Source organism: Pelmatolapia mariae, linkage group LG15, assembly GCF_036321145.2.
Source record: "Pelmatolapia mariae isolate MD_Pm_ZW linkage group LG15, Pm_UMD_F_2, whole genome shotgun sequence".
Classification (NCBI taxonomy): domain Eukaryota; kingdom Metazoa; phylum Chordata; class Actinopteri; order Cichliformes; family Cichlidae; genus Pelmatolapia; species Pelmatolapia mariae.
The window spans coordinates 41,217,646-41,241,457 of NC_086240.1; the positions used below are offsets into that span (position 1 = coordinate 41,217,646).

At 44.5% G+C, this 23,812-nt stretch overlaps 2 protein-coding genes across 2 annotated transcripts in view; one reads left to right on the top strand and one right to left on the bottom strand.

The window, feature by feature from the left end:
- Positions 1–23,812, top strand: part of LOC134642666 (NLR family CARD domain-containing protein 3-like) — a 199,206-nt gene that overhangs the window by 56,831 nt on the left and 118,563 nt on the right. The gene's annotated exons all lie outside the window — the stretch shown is intronic.
- On the bottom strand, positions 659–10,867 carry cd59a (CD59 molecule (CD59 blood group) a). The gene is made up of 4 exons (XM_063494578.1): positions 10,701–10,867; positions 9,401–9,502; positions 9,169–9,242; positions 659–1,770 (listed from the first exon to the last, which is right to left on the bottom strand). The coding sequence occupies exons 1-4, from the start codon at positions 10,759–10,761 to the stop codon at positions 1,648–1,650; spliced, it is 360 nt and encodes a 119-aa protein (XP_063350648.1). The 5' UTR covers positions 10,762–10,867; the 3' UTR covers positions 659–1,647.

Consider the following 23,812-nt stretch of genomic DNA (forward strand, 5'->3'; position numbering starts at 1 on the left):
TGCAGTGTGGTCCACAGGTGTCCAATAAAGGAGTGCAGCCTCGTCCCACACACACACTCTGGTGTGACGCACTGCAGACTATGGGGAAGTCTTTGTGTTGTTTATGAAGTACTCCACAGTCTTTTAAAACCTCTGCCATCTTTACCTCTGAGAGACTTTGCCTCTCTAAGACGTCCCTCTGATATCCAATCATATTACAGACCTGATATTAGTTAACTTATTACCAGCTGAACCTTTTTAAACCGTCTTGCTTTTTCAGACATTTTTGCCTTGTGCCAACTTTATTGGGACCTGCAGCAAGCATCAAATTTAATATGTCTCAGTTTAAACATTTGTTATTTCTGTTCTGTAGTGAATTATAGTGACTGAAAGTCTTTAAATATTTCAAATTGAAAGAACTTTTGTGGTTGTAACAGTCTTGTTTCCTCTGGGTTAAAAAATGACTATGAAAGCTCAGCCACCGGGATCAGTCAGTTGTGTTGCCGATCGTGGACTAATGGTGATATCACATGATTCCTGCAGTAGAAGGAATTGATCGATAGATAGATAGATATAGATGTCAAACCTGAGTCAGCCAGCAGGGGGCAATGCTGTCCAACTCTTCAGCATCATCATCAGCTTTTACAGAAACACAAACATCAGAGACTGCAGACTGCTCTGAAAGCAGCAGAAGGCCTTTAATCATTCAAATGTAGTCACACCATCAGAGATAACATTATTTTGACTTTATTTTGAAAGGCTGTGAAAGACAGGAGCAGAAACCTTTATTCATGCACACAGAGATGAGTGAGAGCAGCTTTCAGGGCTCGGCGTTAGCTTTGACTTTACTGAAGGTTTCCTCTTATGCTTTGTGCTTCTGCAAACAGCAGCAGAACAAACGACACACAAATCATCATTTAAGGGTTTTAGTTTTATTTAAGCAGCTGCTTCGAGGAAGGCCTTCAGGCTTCTACAGAGAGTTAAACCTCAGTCACATATCAGCTCAGACACAACGTTCAGAATCAGAGAGGCTTCCACTTCTTATCCATAACTGAACCTCCAGAAACCCGACAGAGAGAAACCAAGCAGAGAGAAACCCAGTCAGAACCTGCCTGAGAATCTGTCTGATTTAAGTTCCTGTCTGTGATGCAGAGACAGCCACAGGGAGCTGCTCACAACTTCTTTTATTTTGAAAATCTGACTGAGAACCGCAGAAAGAGCTATGTTGAAGCTGTAGTGTGTAAGTGTGAAGTACACAAGTGGGTTAAAATGAATAAAATCTTCATGTTTTCTCACAGACACTGGCCTGAAACATCAATCACTCCCTCAGTGCAGGTCTCGGTCAGTCTTCAGGTGTTTGTGATACGTCTTTGCTGAGATGTGACTGATCAGGAACCTTTCAGCGATCGATCCGGCTGAATATTTATGTTTGATCAGCAGCTGGGACGCTGCAGGATTCATTTTTAAACATTTATGGGAGCTTCGTGATCGATCAAAGGTCGGGATGTTGGATCTTTAAAGCTGAAACTGATCGATTAATTATCAATAATGTAACAGAGTGAGGAGGACTGGCTGATTGATCAGTGAGCATCAGTACTGCGATTGATGAGAAGCTGCTGTGGTTAAAGAGGACTCAGGGGGGCACCGCAGAGCTGCTCAGGTCGCCCTTCAGTGGATGCACCACCACATGACCGCCAGCGAGGCCAGCACACCAATCACAGAGCTTGTTGCAGAGGAGGGGGCGGAGTTACACAGGTCAGAGTTGCAGCACTTGAAGGTAAAACTGGAAACCTGGAAGTAATTGATGATGTCACAAATCAGTGATCAGACAAAGTACGCACAGCAGTAGGAGCACATTCATAATCAGTACACTGATTCCTCTTTGTTAGGGTATCGATCACACTGGAGTCTGGACTCCAGGAACTTCAAGAACTGCAGGAACCTTCAGGAACCTTTAAGGCGGTTCTGAAGGAGGGTTTTGAACGTGCCAGAGGAGAAGAGCTTACAACAGCACTGCAGTTATGTGCAATGTTCCCTCTAAGCTGCGCAATTGCGCACTGCTTGCACGGTCTCTGCGCACAGAAAGTCTGCATTGCGCACAAAAAAAATCTAACCTGAATTGAGATTAAAATTAATACTTTAACAATTCTGTTTTGCAGTGTTAGTCAGTGAGTGACTGGCTGCTCCCATATGGGATTAGAACGATGCCACCTTATCCCATAGTCCAGCCAATGATGCGATTCACAGTCGTATATACGCAGCTAATCAGCGTGGTTGACAGGCTATGACAGTGTCCTTATGTGCCGACACCGGTGTTTTAGCTAGCAAAGCGGCGTGGCTGATGTGGAGTGAAGCCACGTTAATGACAACGTGTACAACCATTGGAGATGTGAGCAGGACAGACGGAACAATTGAGGGAAACAGTGTGGACTTTATACCAGTTTTTAAATTGTGTTGTTAGGAAGGGGGTAGTTTTAGGAGTGACGGCGTGTTTTGAGATGTGAGAGATTTGCGACGTTTAGCGCAAATCTTGTGTAGTTAGTGTGTAGTTAGTGTGTAGTGTAGTAGTGCGTGTAGTTGTGTGTGTCAGAACAATGAGGCGACTGCTGAATGTTACAGGTGTTACAGGAGTGATACGTCTCCTGTTGTCAGGCCTGCAGGTATCAGGCTGTTGTTCTCCTTTATCTCATAGTGGACAGAAAATATTTTTTGGAGTGGCACAAATAATTTGTGTGGCATCAAATTTGATGCAGAACAGCTGATTGTTCTGTAAATAGTTTGAAATGTTTATTAAAAAAAACGCCTTTGCTGCATCTTTAGGTAAACAGCTGCAAAAAACTTTGTTGTTTGCATAACTCAGTTACTTTTTTGAAGAAGTAACTATATAATTAATTGCCCAACATTGGTCATTATATACTGTATTTTGCAGACAGAGTTACAGGACTCTCTCCCAGACCACAGACTCAGACTCATAATACAAGTCAGAGCTTTATACAAAAAAAAAAAAAAAGAAAGTTGTCTTTCAAAATTGGAGTTCAAGTTATTTTTACTTCCAATAGTGTTAACATACTACACAGGACATGAACAAGAGTTTTTTTAAATTTTCATTGTAAGTGGGCTAAAGCTGTTAATTAAAAGTAGTCTAACATAAATGCTGTAATTTGATTATTTTAATAAACCATGTAACTTGGATGGATTAGATGCCGGCGTGACCACAGTGCACACATCTGCTGTTGCTCACAGTGGTCCAAGGGACCGCTCAGGGAGTTTGTGTGTTCACTCAGACACATGAAACATTAGAGGGAACATTGGTTATGTGATGTTATTTCTTCAGAGAAATCTCGAAGAACTGAGTTCAGATTTTTTTTTACATTTTGGATTTTGGATCGTTTGTTCAGCCACAGCTCTCTGAATTTTACAGGTTTGTGAGGAGGACTCATGAAGCATAGACTGATTATTGAAAATGTCTGTGCGCGTTCTCTGTGGTGGTCTTAATCAATGGAAGTGAAAAAAAACTGAAGATGCCTCTTTGATAAGAGGTGAAATAGCTTCATGAAACATCTGTTGAGCTGTGACTTTTTGATTATTCAAGGTTTTTTTGCAGTGAAGTAAATCATCTGCATTTGAAGCAAAGCTTTCTTTAAACTATCAGCAGCCTCACTTTAGTGTAAAATACAGATGGTGTGTCTCAGTGAGGCCCATGGATGCACAGAGTTAGCTAAACCCTCTCATGTGTTGGTCCAGACACGGGATGTCAACCTCATTTTACACTGTGGGCCGGAAGTCGACCTTAGGTGGGCCAGATCCTCTTTATTTACACATTTAATGCCTGACATATATAAATAGTTAAATTTCAACAGCATGTTTGCATGATGAAGAAAAAAAATTGCTGCTCGAGTTAAAAAAGTGTCCGTATGACTGTTTGAGCTTACTCTGTAAAGAATGAATGTGTAAAATTACAGAAACGACATTCCTCCAATTATCAAACAGACTGTTTCTGTTAATTCACAGAAAATATTTTTTAATTGTGCAACTATGTGAAAAAAACAAACATTTTTATAGTTAATAAGGAAAACATGGAATTTTTCTATTATTTCATGACTTTCATGAACCGTCATGGGGGAAGTTTCTATGAGTAACAATAAACCTAAAAAACTTATGAAAATACAGTTTAAAATAAAAAATTCATGCCCTTCTGTACATTTTGCAAAGGCCTCCTGTGGGCGTCTTTGCTGTGCCTGATTTTGGCCCCCAGGCCTTATGTTTGATACCCCTGGTCTAGACTCTGAACTGAACACTTCCTTAGCAGAAAAAATCCTTGGAGCTAAAATGTCCCACAAGTAAAGAAATGTTAAAACTCTGACATGTCCTTAAAGGAAATATTTGCATCGGTATCCCTGGGATCTGTCAGTGGGCGTGCTAATGGAAACATTTTTTTGGGAAAGGTTCACTTCAGGCTTTTAATGAGCCACATGAGGTCATAACATTTGTTCTGGCGGGTTGCGAAAAATCAGCCATTTTACTGTGAAAGATGTCACTGTGCCACTGTAACACATCTGACCACCACACCATCCTGCTGGCCTCTTGATGGCTAGTCATTGATGGCTAACACTCTGTACAAACTGGAACAACTATCACCGGACTCTCCTAAATTCATCCTGGGTAATTTCAACCACTGTTCCCCTGACAAGTCGCTTAAAGGATACCAACAGTATGTTACATGCAGCACACGTCAGGGGAAGACTCTGGATAAATGCTATGACTCTGTACCAGATGCATTTAAAGCCCTACCCTAATGCTCAATGTAGCCTAATGCTCAATGTAGCTCCTCTGTCTTAATTCCACCCCCTTCTCACTTCCTCTCTGTTTTTCAACTTTCGTCTTTAACTGATATTGCTGATCTCATCCACAAATCAAAGCCTTCTACCTGCCAGCTTGATCCTATCCCCACTGTCCTTGTCAAAACCTGTCTACACCCTCTCCTTCCCCTCGTATCTGCTATTATTCATTCTTCACTCACCACTGGAACTGTTCCTGCTTCTTTCAAAGTTGCCGCCATCACCCCAATCCTGAAAAAAACAGGTCTAGATCCCAACAACTTTAACAATTTTCATCCTATCTCCAACCTGCCATTCCTCTCAAAAATTCTTGAAAAAATAGTTGCTTCACATGTCCATCTACACCTAACTGATAATAACCTTTACGAACAGTTCCAGTCTGGTTTCCGTCCTCTGCATAGCACCGAAACTGCTCTTATAAAAATAACAAACGATCTTCTTATGGCAGCTGATTCTGGTCTCCTCTCCATCCTTATTCTCCTTGATCTGAGTGCAGCCTTTGACACCATCTCTCATCCCATTCTTCTTAGCAGATTAGCTTCAATTGGTCTCTCTCATACTCCATTAGCCTGGTTTAAATCATACCTGTCTAACTGCACTCAGTTCATTCAGTTAAAATCCTTCACTTCTCAGCCTTCTCCTCTATCTACTGGGGTGCCCCAGGGATCTGTCCTCGGGCCCCTCCTTTTCATCATTTACCTTCTTCCACTCGGACACATTTTTCGTAAATATGACATTCAGTTCCACTGCTATGCCGATGACACCCAGCTTTACCTCTCTACCAAACCCGATTCTACTCCTCCTCCACCCTCCCTCACCCTCTGCTTAGCTGAACTCAATTCCTGGTTCTCCTCCAACTTCCCTAAACTCAACAGCAATAAATTAGAACTTCTCCTGGTCGGCACTAAACGATTGCTATCCAGAATTAACGATTTCTCTCTCACTATCAATAATTCGTTGGTCCCTATCTCTCCCTCTGTGAAAAGCTTGGGTGTCATTCTCGATAGCACATTATCCTTTAATTCACATATCAATAATGTCACACGTGCAGCATATTTTCAACTCCATAACATCAATCGCCTCCGCCCTTTCCTCACTCCTCATGCCACTGCCATTCTCGTCCATAATCTTGTTATCTCTCGGATTGATTACTGTAATTCATTATTATTTGGCCTTACACAAAAACCCATTAACAAGCTCCAACGTGTCCAGAACTCTGCTGCCCGTATTATTACTAGGACTTCTTCTACCCACCACATCTCCCCAATCCTGAAGCAGCTACACTGGCTCCCAGTTAAATTTCGCATCCATTTTAAAATAATCCTTTATACATTTAAGGCTATTCATTCTCTCTCTCCACCATACCTCTCTGATTTAGTACAGATGAACTTCCCATCCCGGTGCCTCCGATCTTCATCTTCTCTTTCTCTCTCTGTTCCTTCCGCTCGTCTGATTACAATGGGGGGCGGGGCTTTTAGTTGCTCTGCCCCTCGACTTTGGAATTCCTTACCCCCTGACCTCAGAAATATTAGTTCATTCCCTCTTTTTAAGTCCACCCTCAAAACTCATCTGTTTAAAATTGCTTATGTTTAAACCTCTGTATGCTCTTAACTTTTATCTGTTATTCTTATTATTGTGTATATTTCCAGTTTTTGTGTTTTTATTTGTTGTACAGTGTCCTTGGGTGCTTTGAAAGGCGCTATTTTTAAATAAAAATATTATTATTATTATTATTATTACCCCTCCCCCCTCTCGGCTCAGCAGACCACCACACCATCTTGCTGGCCCCTGCTTACACCGCAGTCACCAAGAGGATTAAAAAGGTCACCAAAAACATCAAGCAGTGGACAGCGGAAAGTATCCTCACCCTACAAGGATGTTTCGAAGCCACTGCCTGGAACAGCCTTCTTTCTCCATCTGATGACATCGACAAATGAGTTGACACGGTGACATCATACATCTCCTTCTGTGTTGACAACACTATCCCCTCAAAAACAGTCTCCATCTACCCCAACAACAAACCCTGGATCACAAAGGAGCTCAAGGAAATCCTTAATAAAAAAAAGAGGATTTTCTTCACCGGCTCTGCTCTGGATAAAAAGGAGGTCAACAGGGAGGTCAAGAGGGCCATAAAAACTGCTAAACTGGAGTATAAAAACACTGTTGAAAGAAAATTCACCACAGCGGACCTCCGCTCACCCTGGCAGGGCCTCAAAACCATGGCCTCTGTGAATACTGTGGTCACCACCCCCAGAACCATCCAGGTGGAGGGCAGCAACCCCTCCTCCCTCCCTGACGACCTCAACGCTTTCTACACCAGGTTTGAGACGGACAACATCACCCAGCTTGAAGAGTCCAGATCCTCACTCAAACCTGGCAGCTCTGCACTCACCTTCATGACTGAGAACGTGGTGAGAGCCCTCAGGAGGACCAGGGAGAGGAGCTCACCCGGCCCTGACAACATCAGAAGTCGAGTTCTGAGGCACTGTGCAGGGCAACTAGGAAGTGTGATCGGACTCTATTTCAACACTCAGTTGACAGTCACACCATCCCCCAGCTGTGGAAACACTCCACAGTCATCCCCATCCCCAAAAGAAACAACCCAAAGTCTCTGAATGATCTTCGTCCTGCGGCCCTCACCTCCCTGGTGATGAAGGCCATGGAGAAGATCATAAAACAGCACATCGTAAGAGCAACTGACCCCCTGATGGACCCACTCCAGTTTGCTTAAGAGCACGCAGAGGCGTCGATGATGCATCTTGGACTCCATCCACAAACATCTGGAGCTCCCTGACTCCTCCGCCAGACTTCTGTTTGCTGATTTCTCATCAGCGTTCAACACTCTGCATCCTCGTATCCTGGCCACTAAACTTTCCTCCCGATTTCACCTGGATGATCAGCTAATCCTGTGGATATTGGACTTTTTGACCAACAGGACTCAGAAAGTTCAGGTCGACAACTCTCTTTCTGGTCTCCGTTCCACCTGCACTGGCTCCCCCCAGGGCTGTGTGCTCTCCCCCCTGCTCTTCATCCTCTACACCGATGACTGCAGATCCACACAGCCCAACTGTCACCTGGTGAAATATGCTGACGACACAGTTCTCCTGTCACTGCCGTCAGGCCCCTCACAACACCACGGGCCCGCTCTGCAGGAGTTTGTAGAGTGGTGTGACAGCTCCAAACTTGAATTGAACGTGAGCAAAACCAAAGAGATGGTGGTGACCTTCTCCAGTAGGCAGAGGGATCTGGCTGCTTCAGTCACCACCACCATCCACGGGAAGCCAGTGGAGGTAGTTGAGGAGTACAAACACCTGGGAACCATCTTTGACAACCTCCTGAAATTCTCTGCCAACACTGAGGAGATTCTCAGGAGGTGCCACCAACAGCTATACCTCCTTAGGAAACTCAACTCCTTTGGAGTCAGCACACCCATCATGATGACTTTTTACTACGCCTTCCTGGAAAGCATCATGACCTTCTCCATCACCTGCTGGTTCCACTCCCTCAGCCTTCATACAGGAACAGACTGCAGCACACTGCATCAGTGTGCTCTAAAATCATTGGCCTGCCTGTCAGAACTCTGGCACAGGTTTTCAGCCAACAGACCCTCAGAAAGGCAGTCAAAATCACCAACGACCCCTCTCACATTCTTCACCCCGCATTTCAATGGCTCCCCTCTGGGCGACGCCTCCGCTGCATTTCCTGCAGGACTGAGAGGAGGAGAGCCACCTTTGACGCCAAAGCCACTCTGCTTTTTAACTCCAGCCGATAAGACCATTTCCCACAACAGAAACATAAACTACTCTACACTCTTTTTATACTGCCGACACTTTACTCACTTTTAGTCACTTACAGTTATTTATTCACCTTTCAGTCACTTTAATTTTAAAACTGTGTATGTATTGTATATTCTGTGTATTTATTATCTCATTCTTATTGCCTGTTTGTGCCCTGTCCTTATCCTCAATGTCATGCTGATCTGTTGTATCTTAATTGCCCCTTGGGGATAAATAAAGGCTTTCTGATTCTGATTCTGTACTGGTGTCAGTGGATGCTCTGATGGCACAAAGAGGAGCTTCATCACATCAACATCAGCAGCAGCAGAACAGAGCGGCTCAGTCTGCGGGGGCCTCAGCACTGGTGATAGCTGTTACCATCAGAATAATGACTGGAGTTCAAAACCAACGGGTTATTCTATTCAATTCAAATACTTTATTGTCCCACAAGTGGAAATTTGTTTAGCAGCAAGGCAACAATAAGAGTGAACAAAACAATAACCACAACAACTACCACTTCCACTCTAACCCTAACATAGTTCCACTGAGGCTCAGGGGTTAAAGGTCAGAGGTACCTGGGGGAACATCTGTGTCAGCCGGCCGTACTCACAGTCCGAGTACTTCATACACTGACGGTACGTCATCCCACCTGCAGGACAGAAACATTAGAAACATGAGTAGAACCTTGGAGGTAAGAGCTGCTGGGCTGGTTTGGATCCAGCTGGAGGATCAGACGTGGAGCGTCCGGACTTACAGAGGTCAGGAACAGTTCTACAGGTGAACAGGTAAAAACAGGTGTGACTGTACCTCTCTCCCTGAGCGTGAGGCAGGCGTCGTCATAGCTACACTCTCGCTCTTTGGTGCAGCTGGCTGTGTAGTCCTTACAGCTGTAACAGCGGATGGCTGATCCTGAAACACACCACACATCTGGATTACAACATGTCCGCTCAGGGCTCTGAAGGCCATCTGAGTGGGAACAATGATCATGAAAAAAGTGTTCCCTGCCTTCTAAAAATGAATCAGAACCAAGACTTTCAGTCCACACTAGTTCTTCATCTGATCAACGTGAAACCAGCTTCAGCCAGTACTGAGGGTCCAGGTCATTAGGGTCGTCAAATAATTACAGACCGAACAGTTTCAATTGTTTGGGAGGTGGAACATGTGTGTTCCACTGAAGTCTGATATAAATCACTGAGCATGGAAACTGTTAAATAAGCAAGAATCTTAAACACAGTCGGACTTTCAGCTCTGCAGACACTCCAAACATATTGAGTCAGATAATAACAGGTCATCACTGACAGAGGCTAATTATTCCCATAGAGCCAGTTCCTGTCACAGTACAGACTTCCTGTTAATGAAACGTTAACTGTAGACTCTACATGGACCTACAGCCTCCACACACCTGACCGCAACATCTGTGGTCACATCTGCAGTTTTATCCTATCGATCACCTGAACCCGTTAACCAGACTCAGACCGATTCACCATCTACCAAATGACTCTGACTGTATCGGAACTCGGGCTTCACGTCAGACCCCAGTTTACTCAGAACAATCAGACCCTGGATATGCATACATCACGACTTCCATTCCCTAACTTTCTGTTATCCACAGTCAGAGAGCAGTGCCCTAGTTTAAAACCAACAAGAGTGTACGAATAATTGTTTCCACGTGGGACTCGAACTACAGTTTGGAAAAAGAAAAAAAACTGCACTTCATCTCTTCTAAAGCTTCATGAACAAAAAGCCACATTTCATCTGAAGCTCTTCTTTTCAGCCCACAGTATTCACATAAATGTGCAAAACCTTATTTCTGTATAACCATTTTCATTAGTTATGATTTAAACCAACAGTTAGCAGCCGCACCCATCACCCGTCCCACTCTCTGTGAATGCTTCCTATTCAGCATTTTCAGTATTGTTCAGATACACAGGGACTGTTGAGCTTTTGTATTCAGTTTCATTTACACAGCAGCAAATCACAACAGCAGTCTCTTCAAGGCTCTCTCTGTTTTACAGTAAAGACCCTATGTTTATAAGTATATATGTATATGTATAAGTATATGTATATAAAGTCTACAGAGTCAGACATGTGAGTGAATCAAACATACCCAGTCCGATCAGAGTGCAGCAGATCACCAGACAGATCCCCAGGGTGCTCTTCATTTTCATCTCTGCACAGCTCACAAACTGATCTGTCAGAATAACAGAGCAGGTCCACGGCTCATCCAGCAGCAGCACTGATGATGATGATCAGGAGGAGGAGTGATGACTGACTCTCATCAAGGCTGAGTGTAGCTCAGAGGCCACACCCACTGGATGGAGCCTGTGCCATCATCTTATAAACAATCACATGCATTATTTCCATGGAAACATGCGGTCTGCAGTCATCATGAACACCAGGTGTGTCCTCAGTACCAGCAGTCACAGAACCTCTAGTGTCAAACGTTCGGTCCGTTTCTTTGGTGAGTTTGTTCCACTGCAATGTTCAAACTGACACGTTCAGCAGGAAGTTTACAGTTTGCAGTTTCTGTGGTGTTTGTACAAACCAAAGAATGAAAGCACCAAAGGATTACTGTCTCTCTGTGGGGGCTGTGGTCAGAGGTGGGCGAGGAGACATGACTTACTCCAACTTTCTGCTCGACCTTTCACATTTAACCTCGAATCAACTCAAACTGCTCGACCGTCTTCACGAAGCTTTCATGGTTCAAACCTTTAACATATATAATGATTGCTGTGAAACTTTAAAATCAAAAACTTTTCAAGATGTTTCTGAAAAACGATCCGTTGAAATCTGAGGGAATGTTTGAAACTCAATATCTGAAAAACTATCAAAGATAAAAGCCTGAAACTTCACTGCTCTTTCCCCTCATCAGAATAATTCAGGATCTGTGATTTGGGACGTCTCTGAGCAAAGGGCTTTGATCAGTGGTTGTTGACAATTCAGATTTTGACTGATTCTGATGAAAACTCCAGGCTGTTATTTCTAAGATGTTTTAGAAATTCTTGTGCAGACATTTTCAAACTAATGCCCTGAAAGTAGGTCGATGGACTGTTTTTCAAGAACACATATCTAGAAGTATTTGATGTATGAAGCTAAAATTACACAGCACAAATTAGTTCTGTGAAAATCTTATGGAACTACGTCAAGCCTGAAATGTTTTAGAAATGTACTGATTTCAGGAGGAATGACCACCTGGACAAACCTCAGGTCATAAATCAGGGGACTAGATCTCATGAGTATTTTACAGCCTGTCTGAGAGCTCAGAGCTGGATGTGGAGTCTCTACAGAGTAACAGCATCTCAAAATGGCCTTAAAGCTCATGTTCTCATGTTTCTTTGACCAATCAAAACCACAGTCTGAGACTACATGTTATGGATCACATACCAGGTAAGAGTAACTTTCATGTTTTATTCCCCCCCCCGCGCCCCCGGTTGGAATGATGGGCCCCCCATCCCCACAGAGAGAGCACAGAGAGGCCAACCCATCATCAGTGTTTGAATGCCGCAGAAACGTTGTTTTTTTAAATAGTTCCTTTTCCTTCATCAGCTCATCAACTCTAGTAAATTGAAAACATTATGAAAGAAAGCAGCTTCACAGATGTTCAGGATCAACTCTGGTGATGCCTTTGTCTCCTCCTCAGCCTCAACTGCACACTCTAGACCAGGGGTCTCCAATCCCAGTCCAAGAGGGCCGGTGTTCCTGCAGGTTTTAGATGTGTCCTTGATCCATCACAGCTGATTTAAATGGATAAATTACCTTCTCAACATGTCTTGAAGTTCTCCAGAGGCCTGGTAATGAACTAATCATGTGATTCAGGTGTGTTGACCCAGGGTGAGATCTAAAACCTGCAGGGACGCCGGCCCTCGTGGACTGGGATTGGGGACCCCTGCTCTAGACTCTCAGTAGGAGTTAAATAAGAGTGTTGCTGCACGGCCCTCGGGGCTGATGTGATGGTGGCGTTCGATGACAGTCGTTTAACTCAGAGTGGCAGAAGAAGAAAAGCTCTGGTGTTGGTACTCGAACACTCCAGAAACAAACAACAAGCTTCATTGAAAGAGAAACAAAGAGGAGAGGAGGTCAGCAGAGACAGAGAACAACAGCCAGTTCATGGCCCGGCCACAGCGGCTGCTTTGTTCTCCAGCATCAGGCCATCAGCCCCTCACTGAGCATTCATGTCAATCAGCTGCTCCACCCGCAGAGCAAACACGCTGCTGGACAGGTCCAACGAGGTTCAAGAACACAATGGAGAAATGCACCAAGCCCCCAGTATGTCAGTCCCTCATATACGTTCAACAGACACATGTGCTCAACACTGATACAGCCAGATATGTCCCATGATGCTTTGGGTTTTAGACCAGGTGCAGAGCTTTAGTAACACACGATCAAAAACAAGGAAAACACCATAAAAATGCAGAGTAATTGATTTCCACGTTTTTAGGGTTGTTGTTTTTGTTCTGTATAGCCAACACTGAAAACATTGTCATCTTTTCACATTTCCTCTTTAGTTAACCCGTCAGTCTAAGTTTGCTCTTCATCATCATCTTCCTCTACCTCTGATGTAACCGTCCGCACTGTATCTCTGATTCTACTCTTTTATATATCGATTTCATCACCTCTGTATTTATCCTCTGTTTATTCTGTATTTACTGCTCACTTCATCTCTCACCCTGCTCCAAATCATTAATCCTGATAAATTGTGTTGGCACCCTCTGGTGGTCACAGTCTGCAGCAGCAGCCTTCTGTGGTCAGCTGACTCTGAAGTCTGAACCAATTAAATCAGAGGAAGACTGAAGCAAACTGTTTCTCTGATGATGAGAACAGTGGAGGTAAGTGCTGTGTGACGGACTTTCCACCATGTTATATGGATCAACCTTTGACCTCCCCAAAGGAGGACTTTTGAGGATTTGCATTTTTTTCCCCTCTTAATATTAAACACCTTCATTTTGTGTTTACTTGTGTTATCTTTTCTAATGATTAAATTTGTCTGACGATCTAAAACCTTTAAGTGTGGCAAACACAAAAAGAGGACCTCAGGAAGGGGGCAAACACTTTTTCACACCACTGTAACTCAAAGGATGAACCAACAGCCAGTCTGTGAGACACAGAGGAATATGTAGAGTTGGATATCTTGAGACCGGTCTTGGTCTCAAGACCGGTCTTGCTGTCTCAGATTGACATAGTGGTCGGGAGATTTGGAGTCAACAGTATCCATGAACATAACATTTAATAATGTGTCATGCGCAAAAGCATCAGCTCTAAGAGCCGTGCTTAGAGAGTGCTTTGTAGTAAATCAGAAGAGTCGACTCCCATTGAGCGAGAGCCGGCTCCTCACTTAATTTCCTTTGGCTGCTCAGCTCTCACACAGTGGCTCAGCTATGCTCCAATCCCTCCATATTGTGGCCAATCACATGCGAGGATATAGGATAATATCATTATGTGAAAAACAGAGAGGGTGAGAGACGCGACAGTCAAGTGGAGCGTGCGTCTGTCCTCTCAGTGAGTGAGTGAGACAGTAGACAGCAGTGAGGAGGGCTGTGCGAGTGCAAAAACACATAAATATGCCTGACACCTGTAAAGGAAGCAGCATCTGGCTGCAGTTTAAAGACTTTTTTGTCTCGGTTTCGGTCTTGATCTCATCTCGACTTTGTCTTGGTCTTGAATCGGTCTGTCTTGGTCTCGATACCCTCTGGTCTTGGCATTGTCTTGGTCTTGGTTTAAGCGATCTTGACTACAAGTCTAGGAATATGTTTGGTGTCTCTGGAGACTTCATACATTCATACAGTTTAATCTGATTTGATTATTGAGAGATAAGTTGGCAGCTTTTATTACTCCATAAAAAAGAGAAATAAAATGAAAAGAAAATCAATGTAATGAACATTATATTATTTTATATGACAGAACAGAACACACCAATATTTAGAGCACACTAAATATTGATTGAAATGGTTAGGAATGGAGTTACTAATGAAATAATACATGTTTATTGGAACTTTTTGGTTTCTGGATAACTAAACAGGCCCCGGGTCAAACAGACCCAGGAACATCATTGGTGTACCTGAGCAGGGTTAAAAGGTGATTCTGAGCTCGTCTTCTCAGTGACTGCTGTAAAATAAAAATAAATAAATAAATACAATTATAAATGAACTTAAAAAAAAACACGCAAAGCAAATTGTTGTGCAACAGTTGCAGAACAAAGAGGGAATAATGCAAATGTACACTTACAATTTAAAACAAGATAAAAACGTGTATTTATTAAAACCGAAGAGAAATTTGGTTAAAAAAAACAAAAAAAGAGAAATGTTTCTCCTAAATTCAGGCAGCAGACAGGTTTATATATTTAAGGTTTATAAACTTTATTCTGTGTGTCGAGTATAAAATGTGTCCATGTGCATGTGTTTGACTGTATTAGACCTAAATCTGAAGAAGATATGTGTTTCTACTTGTCCTTAATAATTTAGTCCATCATGCTTACTGTAGTTAATGACATTAGATATATTAGTCTATTTACATTTGTTACTTAGCTAACGTTGCATAAACAGTCTGACTGCAAAGCAACAAATGAAGCTAAAAACAGACAAACTGATGATGACTTTGTACACATGATGAAGACAACAGGTGTTATCTTACCTGTTCAGTCTGTACCGTACTTTTCTGCCATCTCTCTGAGACAACTGCACAGACTTTGCACAGATATGAGATCTCATGTGATTTCATGATATCACAGGAGCTTCTGCCTATGAGGCACATGACCACAGCCTGGCTAGATTGTATGTTGTAAGTTATATCAACATGACTGAATCTAACAAATGTTAGGTAAACTGTACATGATTTAACTACTTTCATTTTGAAAATTTATAATTGTTTTGTTTAAATTACACATTCGATTCTTGTTAACAAAACCACCAAATTTTCACTTTATCTCACTCAGATGTCCAACAGAACAAATGTTAATGAATAATCTTAAAACATTAAATTCAGCTACATTTTGACTGAGCTAAATCAGTGGCTCATGCCCCACATGCCTCTGTTAGTAAGTTTTGTTAGCCGGGTCTGTTTATCGGTGTGAAGCCAAACGTACTTAAACGTTTTAGGATAAACCGAGCAGACAGTTCACTCTTTAAGCTAAGTGTATTTATGGGAGCCAAACAGCTGCCCGTGGACTGTGGTGAGGACACAGACTCAACCATGCTGTGCTGAAGTTTGTCCTTAAAGAGTTCTTATCCAGTATACACCACTAATAATGAGACAGACAGTAGATGGAGAAGTCCTCCTCCTGTTTCTTTTGTTGTTAACTGCCATGGTTTGTTTTCTTTCTGCAAGTGTCCAGAGTCAGAAGAGACTGAGAAGGTGAGAGGAGATGGGACACTGGCTCTCCATCCTTTGCCATTACTCACCTCTTCCTCAAAGTCATGCTCACCTCAGCTATCAATGTACCCGCTCCATTCCAGTCACACCTGTCAATTATCAGTTTACCCTCACTGACCCACGGCCACGTCACTACGCCATCCACGCCCAACTCTAAAAACACTTTACTACGAATAAATCTGTTTTCTTAATAAAACACTGTAAAATGTATGTGCTGTCTCTGTTGTGGGTCTCTGCGTTTGAGTCCAGTTTTTCCTATCGGCCTGTGGTTGCTGTGACACTGCATCCCTGATGATACACCAGGACAGATCCAGCAGTGTGTGAGGAAGAGAAGGAGAAAAAGGAGCCAGCAGCAGCTGAGAAATGGAGAGGAGAACAGGGGGAGAACAGACAGCCGTTCTCTGTACTTGTTAAAAACAATTAAAACACATTCTAGATATTTCCAACACAAAATATAACAGCTACCTATACAGTGGCAAATATGTGGTGACAAAGAGAATCCAGATCAACTGGAAAATAAGACTGTTTTTGTAAAATGAAAAGTTTTATCAATGTAGCAGAGCAGTGAGTCCCTGCTGCTGCTGCTGGACAAACACCTCCTTGTCCATGTTTCTGTGTCTGCAGACTGCCAGGACAGGATGGATCTGTTAAGGAGGAAAAGATGGACAGACAGCTTCGATAATACTTTGATTTATCCAGAATGCATTTAATGAAAATATTGTTTTCAAAGTGGGATTGTGCTGCTTTCAGTGGGAAAGGTTTACAGCTCTTCTAAATAAAAAAATGTAGCTACAATATGTTCACGAACCTGAAGTTTGCAAGTATCAGCATCAAATCATGAATGTGAAACTCCTGGTGTTTGATGTGTCCTGATGCTCAATCATCCAAGTAAACAAATGCCAAAAATGCTCATCTGGACATAGTGTTTTCTGGGGCATGGTGTTTCACACAAATATAAATAAAATAAACACGCTGTCCAACACATCTGTAGCTGCTGCTGTCACATGCTCGGTGACAGCAGCAGTGTGTTATACCTTCATGGTCTTCTTGACCTTTGAAGCCTGTCACCAAATTCCAGCAGATTCTTCACCAGGACCCTTTGTGATAGTTTTCATGTTTCGTACAAACTAAAGTGATACACAACATATGCAGTGCTATACACACATATTTACATGTTTCTAAGAGTTTGATAACCAAGCCGTTACCAACATCCTGCACCATGTTCTTGTTCAACATGGGAAAAACACAAGACTAGTTTCAAATGAGGATTGAAGCCTTTGCTGTTTATTAGATAAGTCACATGCATTATGATCCCTCAATATAATCATATTCTGGTTAGAACTGCATTCGAAACTATTGCACCAATATTTTTATATCAGCTTATATGGCTGAAACATTTTCAAATGATGAGCTTACACAACAATGAGTGAAACAGTAAGAGCACATGGAGAGTTTGGAAAAATCCCATTAAGAAGAGAAATCAAACATTTGGATTCATTTTTTTTTTTTTTTTTTGCCTGTCCCGTTTGGATCTTTAGCCATCAGAAATGTTGTCTGAAGGCGAAGAAAGATGCTAAGCGGATTTACTTCAGCAAGTGGATCATCATGGCCTTGCCATATTGGTCCATTTGATTGACCTTTATTATAATTATGTATTTATTTTATTTCAGTTTTGGTTGTTACAGATGGGACCGACATGACTGGGGGATAGGACAGGGAGAAAGAATGAAAGAAAGAGATGGAGAGAAAGAAAAATAGAGGGGAGAAGAGATGGGCAAGGGGGCCCAGGCCCATCCGGACCGGGGCCCACAGCAGCAGCACCGCCCCGCCCCACAGGGTCCGGGGCAGCCCACCCAACCCCACCGCAGAGAAAACTGCACCCACCCCATCATCCAACCATCTCCCAGACTACACAAGACAATAGACACCCTGGAATGTGGGGCCTCCCTGCTGCTGTGGAGTCGGGGCAGTCTGCTTCTCTCCACCCCAGGGAAAAGGGTAACACTAACTGGGTCTGGGTGCAGTTTCTCCCTCCAGGGGCAAGGGTACCTAAACCTGGGGCTTAGAGTACGCTTGGGGAGTGTGATTGTGTGTACAGTGTCTCTTTATGTCTGTCTCCACGTTGGGTGAGTGCTGAGTAATTGCATATGAGAGCATGAGGGTGGGAATGGATGTTTGTATCTGTGTGTGCCTGTTTGTCTGTGTCTATATGTCAGGTTGGGTATCAGACGCCACCTCTTTAGGGACATCTCATACTCCAAGGTATGGAGGCCTATCTCCCCCCACCACTTCCCCTGCCAGTGGCAGACGCCCTCAGACATCGGTGCATTGGTGGTTCTTGGTGTCCGGGGATGGGCATCCAGGTACCCACCGGCTCACTGGTGGCTGCTTGTCAGGGCCTGGAGCCTGGGGCTCGCTCGGGCCCCTTTGGGGGGTGGGGTGCCCTCGGCCTCTCGGCCTGGGGCTCGGTCACTCTGGCACAGCTGGCTGCCGACGGAGCTCACGGGCACGTCACTGCAACCCCCCCTGGCTTCTGCTCCGCAGCTGCTGAGTGACCCCTCATCTGGGACTCTCGTCAGCTCTTTCTGGGATAGTGGCGCGGCTGCCCCTCTGTTGGTCTTCCTTGGTCTCTTGTGCTCTGAGGGCCTCTGGATGTCTGGAGCCTGGATCTCCTCCATACCTGCTTCATGCCCAGGAGGACGGGGCTGTGCCCCCCCCACACCCTCTAGCAGATCATTACATGAAGGAACCTTTTAAATACAAGCGCGCTCACGCTCACAGGTGTACACACGGGTGCTCACACACACAAACTACACCTTTTTGGCTCCTACCTCAAAGCACACTGTGCGCTGTCGATCTTACGTGCTGCACAATAATATTCAATATTTAGTATTTACTGTTATATTCACATAGATCATCGCGATGATGTTGTTTATTATATTGCTCTCTTTTTTTGCTTGTTTTCTCTTTTTTCTTTTTCAATAGGTGATCCAGGTGATTGATATATGTATTTTTTGTCTGTTTGTTTTGTTGGTTTTTGTTTTTTGCCTTTTATCACCGTTCCTCTTCCCCGCTGTTTTTCTTTCCCTACCTCTCTTTCTTTTCCCTTTTCTTTCCCCCAGTCAAGTCTGCCCCGTGTGTAGCAAGTGAAAATAAAATAAAATAAACAATAAAAGGTGAATCAAATAGACCAATACGGCAAGGCTGGGATGGTCCATTTGGTAAAGTAAATCCGTTGGGCATCTTTCTTCACCTTTAGACAATAATTCTGATGGCAAAAGAACCAAATGGGACAGGCACAAAAAAAAAAAAAAAAGACAATAGACACCCAGGTTGAGTTCATTCTCCACCTCTATTATATCTCTCCCCCACCTGCAGAGTGAGCTCCTGTAGAGAGCAGACCTCCTGCAAAGATGTAACAGCCTCCCCACCAGTTAGAGAGCCCTCCAGTTGGGCCGATGCACCAGAGGTCCCCCCGCACCGGGGCTGAGCCCCCATGCACCCACTCGCCCCAGCCCAGGGGTGGAGCACCCCCAGACCCCCAAGCCTTCACGCCCGTCCCGGACCCACCCAGGGGCAGCCAGGCTACCAGCCAGTAACCAACGTCCGGGATTAATGAAGGCTTTGTTATTTTTAGAAACTCCCACCATGCGGTCAGAGAAGAGCTGATGTTGATGCTTTTAAAGCATTCATGTCATTTGATGTTTGAGCTGATAAATGGTAGGTCTGAAATTTCTAGATTATTACATAGTGCCTGTTCTACATCTATCCAGGGTTCATCTAAGAAGTTGTGTTTTAACCATCTAGAGATGAACTGAAGCCTGTTGGCTAAAAAATAGTGATTAAAGTTAGGCAGATCTAGTCCTCCTTTATCCTTGGTCCTCTGTAATGTTTTTAAGCTGATATGTGGGGGTTTATCTTTCCAAAGGAATTTAGAAATATATGAGTCTAGAGATCTGAACCAGTCTTGTGATGGCTTACTTGGGATCATTGAAAATAAATAGTTTATTTTTGGCAAGACCATCATTTTTATAGCGGCAACCCTTCCCATGAGTGATATGGGTAGAAATTTCCATCTAGCCAGATCGCTTTCTACTGTCTTTAAAAGCGGGATGTGGTTTAATTACGTTAATTCTGCAAGCTTAGGAGAGATATTGATACCTAAATATTTAATATTTCCAGATTGCAGTGGGGTAGATGAAGAATTATGGAAGGAGCAATTAATCGGAAGAACTGTACACTCTAAGAAATAAAACATGGGCTTTTTCAAAATTAATTCATAGTTTTATGTTCAATATACTTAAAATTGTTAATCTTATGGGTGTAATTAATATTTTTAAATTTGATTTAATCAATTGTAAACCATTTTAATGTTAAATAATAGTGATATTTCCAATTTTTTGAACACATTTAATTAAATCCAAAGAGCCCTTTCCACATCCTTTCTGAGCATGCGCAGAGAATGAAAAAAGTCTTTGCGCATACGCATTCACCTTCTTCATCCACGCCACAGTGTGCTTTGGCCACGTGTCTGGGAAGAGGGATTAATCTGTTGGAGTTAAGGTAATTTCTTCATATTTTTAATAGAATATAATTTAACTAGTACTTTGTGATAATATATGGTGTATATTTTTCCGATGAAAATATAGGCTTTATATTTTAGCACAAAATGCTCTGTTTGGTTAGTGCTTGTTTGTGCCGGTAAAATTAACATTTGTTTTTTTTTTTTTTTTGTTTGTTTTTTTTTTTTTTTTGTCTGTCCCATTTGGTTCTTTAGCCGTCAGAATTGTTGTCTGAAGACCAACAAGGATACCAAATGGATTTATTTTGCCAAATGGATCATCATGGCATTGCCGTATTGGTCCATTTGATCAACTTTTGTTGTTATTATTTATTTTATTTTCAGTAGTTACAGATGTGACAGACATGATTGGGGGATAGGAAAGGGAGAAAGAAAGAGAGGAAGGAAAAGAAAAACAGAAGGGAAGAGGGACAGTGAGAAAGGGCACTTACAAAGACAAAGAGAAAAAAAAAATCTCCTGGATCACCTGTTGAGAGAAAAAGAATAGAAAACAAGCAAAAAAAAAACAAAGCAACATACTAAACACAACACCATCATGTTAATCTAGCTAAGTGTAAACAGCAATAAATACTAAATATTGAATGTTGTTGTGCAGCACAGACAGCGCACAATGTGCTTTGAAGTAGCAGCTAAGAAAGGTGTAGTTTATGTCTACGAACAGTGAACACCCATGTGCACACCCGTGTGGATCAGCGCGCTTGTATACAGAAGGTTTTCCCATGTAACGGTCTGCTAGAGGGTGTGGAGGGCCATAGCCCCGTCCCCCAGGGCATGAAGCAGGCATGGAGGAGATCCAGGCTCCAGACATCCAGGGACCCCAGAGTGCGAGAGCCCAAGGAGTACCACCGGAGGGGCATCCGTGCCACCCTCCTGGGAAGGGCTGAGGAGATCCCCAGATGAGGGGTCACCCAGTAGCCACGGAGCAGAAGCCAGAGGGGGCTGCACTGGCGCGCCCGCCGGCTCTGCCGGCAGCCAGCTGTGCCAGAGTGAACCGAGCTGCAGGCCCCGAGGCCGGAGGTTCGAGGGCCCCGGAAGAGGCCTGACCGAGCGACAGGCACCAGGCCCCGCCAAGTAGCCACCGGGAGTGAGCTGGTGTATACCTGAGCGCCCAGCCCCGGACACCAAGAACCACCAATGCACCGACCCCTGAGTGCATCAGTTACCGGCAGGGAGTGTGGTGAGGGGAGATAGGCCTCCACACTTTGGAGGGCCTGGGTGTTCCCAGGAAGGTGGAGTCTAAGACCTGACCTGACATATAAACACAGACAAACAGGCACACACAGACACAAACATGCATTCCCACCCTCATGCACACATATACAAACACTCAGCACTCATCCAACGTAGGAATAGACATATATGCACATGTACACACAATCGCACTCCCCAAACATACTCTATACCCCGGGTCCAGGTACCCTCGCCCCCAGAGGGGGAAACGGCACCCAGACCCAAGAGATGTGGCCCTTTCCCCCCGGGGTGGAGGCAAGCAGACCGCCCCAGGCCTCGCAGAAGCAGGGAGGCCAATCTGTCAGCCAACACCTCCTCCCAGCCCCCCGCCCCGATGGCTGGCAGAGAACGGGGGTGTGTGAAGACCCCATACCTCCCTCCTCCCGCTCATGTGTAGTGTTGCTGCGTGTTGTTCTAAAGTGCATTTAAAACAGGGGAGGGCATGGTGCTGCTGCCGGAGAGCAGCAGGTGTTAGCACGGCCCCTCCCGAGAACCCTCAATGTCTACATGGATTTAAAATTGAGAGGTGGGCACCGGCGCCAGAGGTAGGGTTGAATACTCAGACCATTCACTGGACGCTGTTGGCGTGGTCACCCTCAAGGCCCTATATATATATGTGTGTGTTATGACAGTGTGAATAATGTGGATGTCTAAGTTGTGGAATAAAATTGAGGCACAGGTGGCCAGAAGGGGACAGAGGGGGGGGATGTCTCCCCTGCACCCTGGTGACACACCCACACCCCAAGGCCCTACCTGTGTGGGTGGGTGTGGTGGAGCGGGAAGAGGGAGGCAGCCGGGGATGGGGAGGAAAAGAAAGGAGGGGCAAGATGCTCCTCCCTAGGGCCAGCTCCCCCGCTGACCCCAGTAGGCACCCCCGTCCTCTGGCACCCACCAAGGCAAGGGAGTCCAGGCCCATCCAGACCGGGGCCTACGGCAGCAGCACCGCCAAGCCCCACAGGACCCAGGGAAGCCCACCCTACCCCACCGCAGAGGAAACTGTACCCACCCTAACATTCAATCATCTCCCAGACTACACAAGACAACAGACACCCAGGTTAGGTTTGTTCTCCACCTCTCCTATGTCTCTCTCCCACCTGCAGAGTGGACCTCTGCAAGGATGGAACAACCTCCCCGCCAGTTAAAGAGCCCCCCAGTTAGGCCGATGCACCAGAGGCCCCCTGCGCCAGGGCTGAGCCCCCGTGCACCCACCCGGCCACAACCTCGGCGACACACCGACTAGGACCGAAGCCCCAAGGCCCAGCCAGAGCCCCATTACGGAGACGAAGCACCCCCGAACCCCAAGCCCCCCCGCCTGCCCCGGATCCACTCAGGGGCAGCCAGGCCACCAGGCCAGTAACCTACGTCCGCCAGCACAGACCATCCCCCAACCCCCGCTGCACGCAGCCACGAGGAGAACACCCTCTAAGAGCGACCAGAGCCACTGACCAGGTTATGACCACAGCCCCCTGGGTTTAGCCCTCCCGGGATAACGTCTCCAGGGGTCCTCCAGGCGCCCTAAGCCCGTCCCAACCTCCACATCAACCACAATAGCTAAGACGGGACCAAACCACGACCCCCCACCCCCTCTAGGTGACGGAGCCGATCAAAGGAGCCCAGAGGGATTGATCTAATGTGGTGGCAGAGGCTGTATCAAGACTAATGTGATCTATTAGATGGTTTCTATATTGGCTAGAATTAAGATTATTTTTATTTTTCCAGTTCATGAGGATCGTTTTCTTGGCGATGCATAGGGCAGTAAAAACCATGTGGACTGTATTAGTTTCTGTAGTGACATCATCCAATTTTCCCAACAAGCACACTAAAGGGGAGGCTGGAATTTTACATTTCAGACACTTTGATAAGTCTTCACATATCTCACGCCAAAACTTCTGAACTGGTGAACAGAACCAAAGAGCGTGGATGTAATTGTCTGGTGTATTGCCTTGACAGTGTGAGCAGTTGTTGGAAGATGTAAAGCCCATCTTGAACATCCGATGACCAGTATAGTGCACTCTATGTAGTATTTTGTATTGTATTAATTG

Coding starts and splice junctions, on each gene's coding strand:
- cd59a (XM_063494578.1), bottom strand. CDS start 10,761: ATGAAAATGAAGAGCACCCTGGGGATCTGTCTGGTGATCTGCTGCACT. Junction 9,243..9,400: donor CCTCACGCTCAGGGAGAGAG/GTACAGTCACAC, acceptor TCTGTCCTGCAG/GTGGGATGACGTACCGTCAG. Junction 1,771..9,168: donor TGACACAGATGTTCCCCCAG/GTACCTCTGACC, acceptor AATTACTTCCAG/GTTTCCAGTTTTACCTTCAA.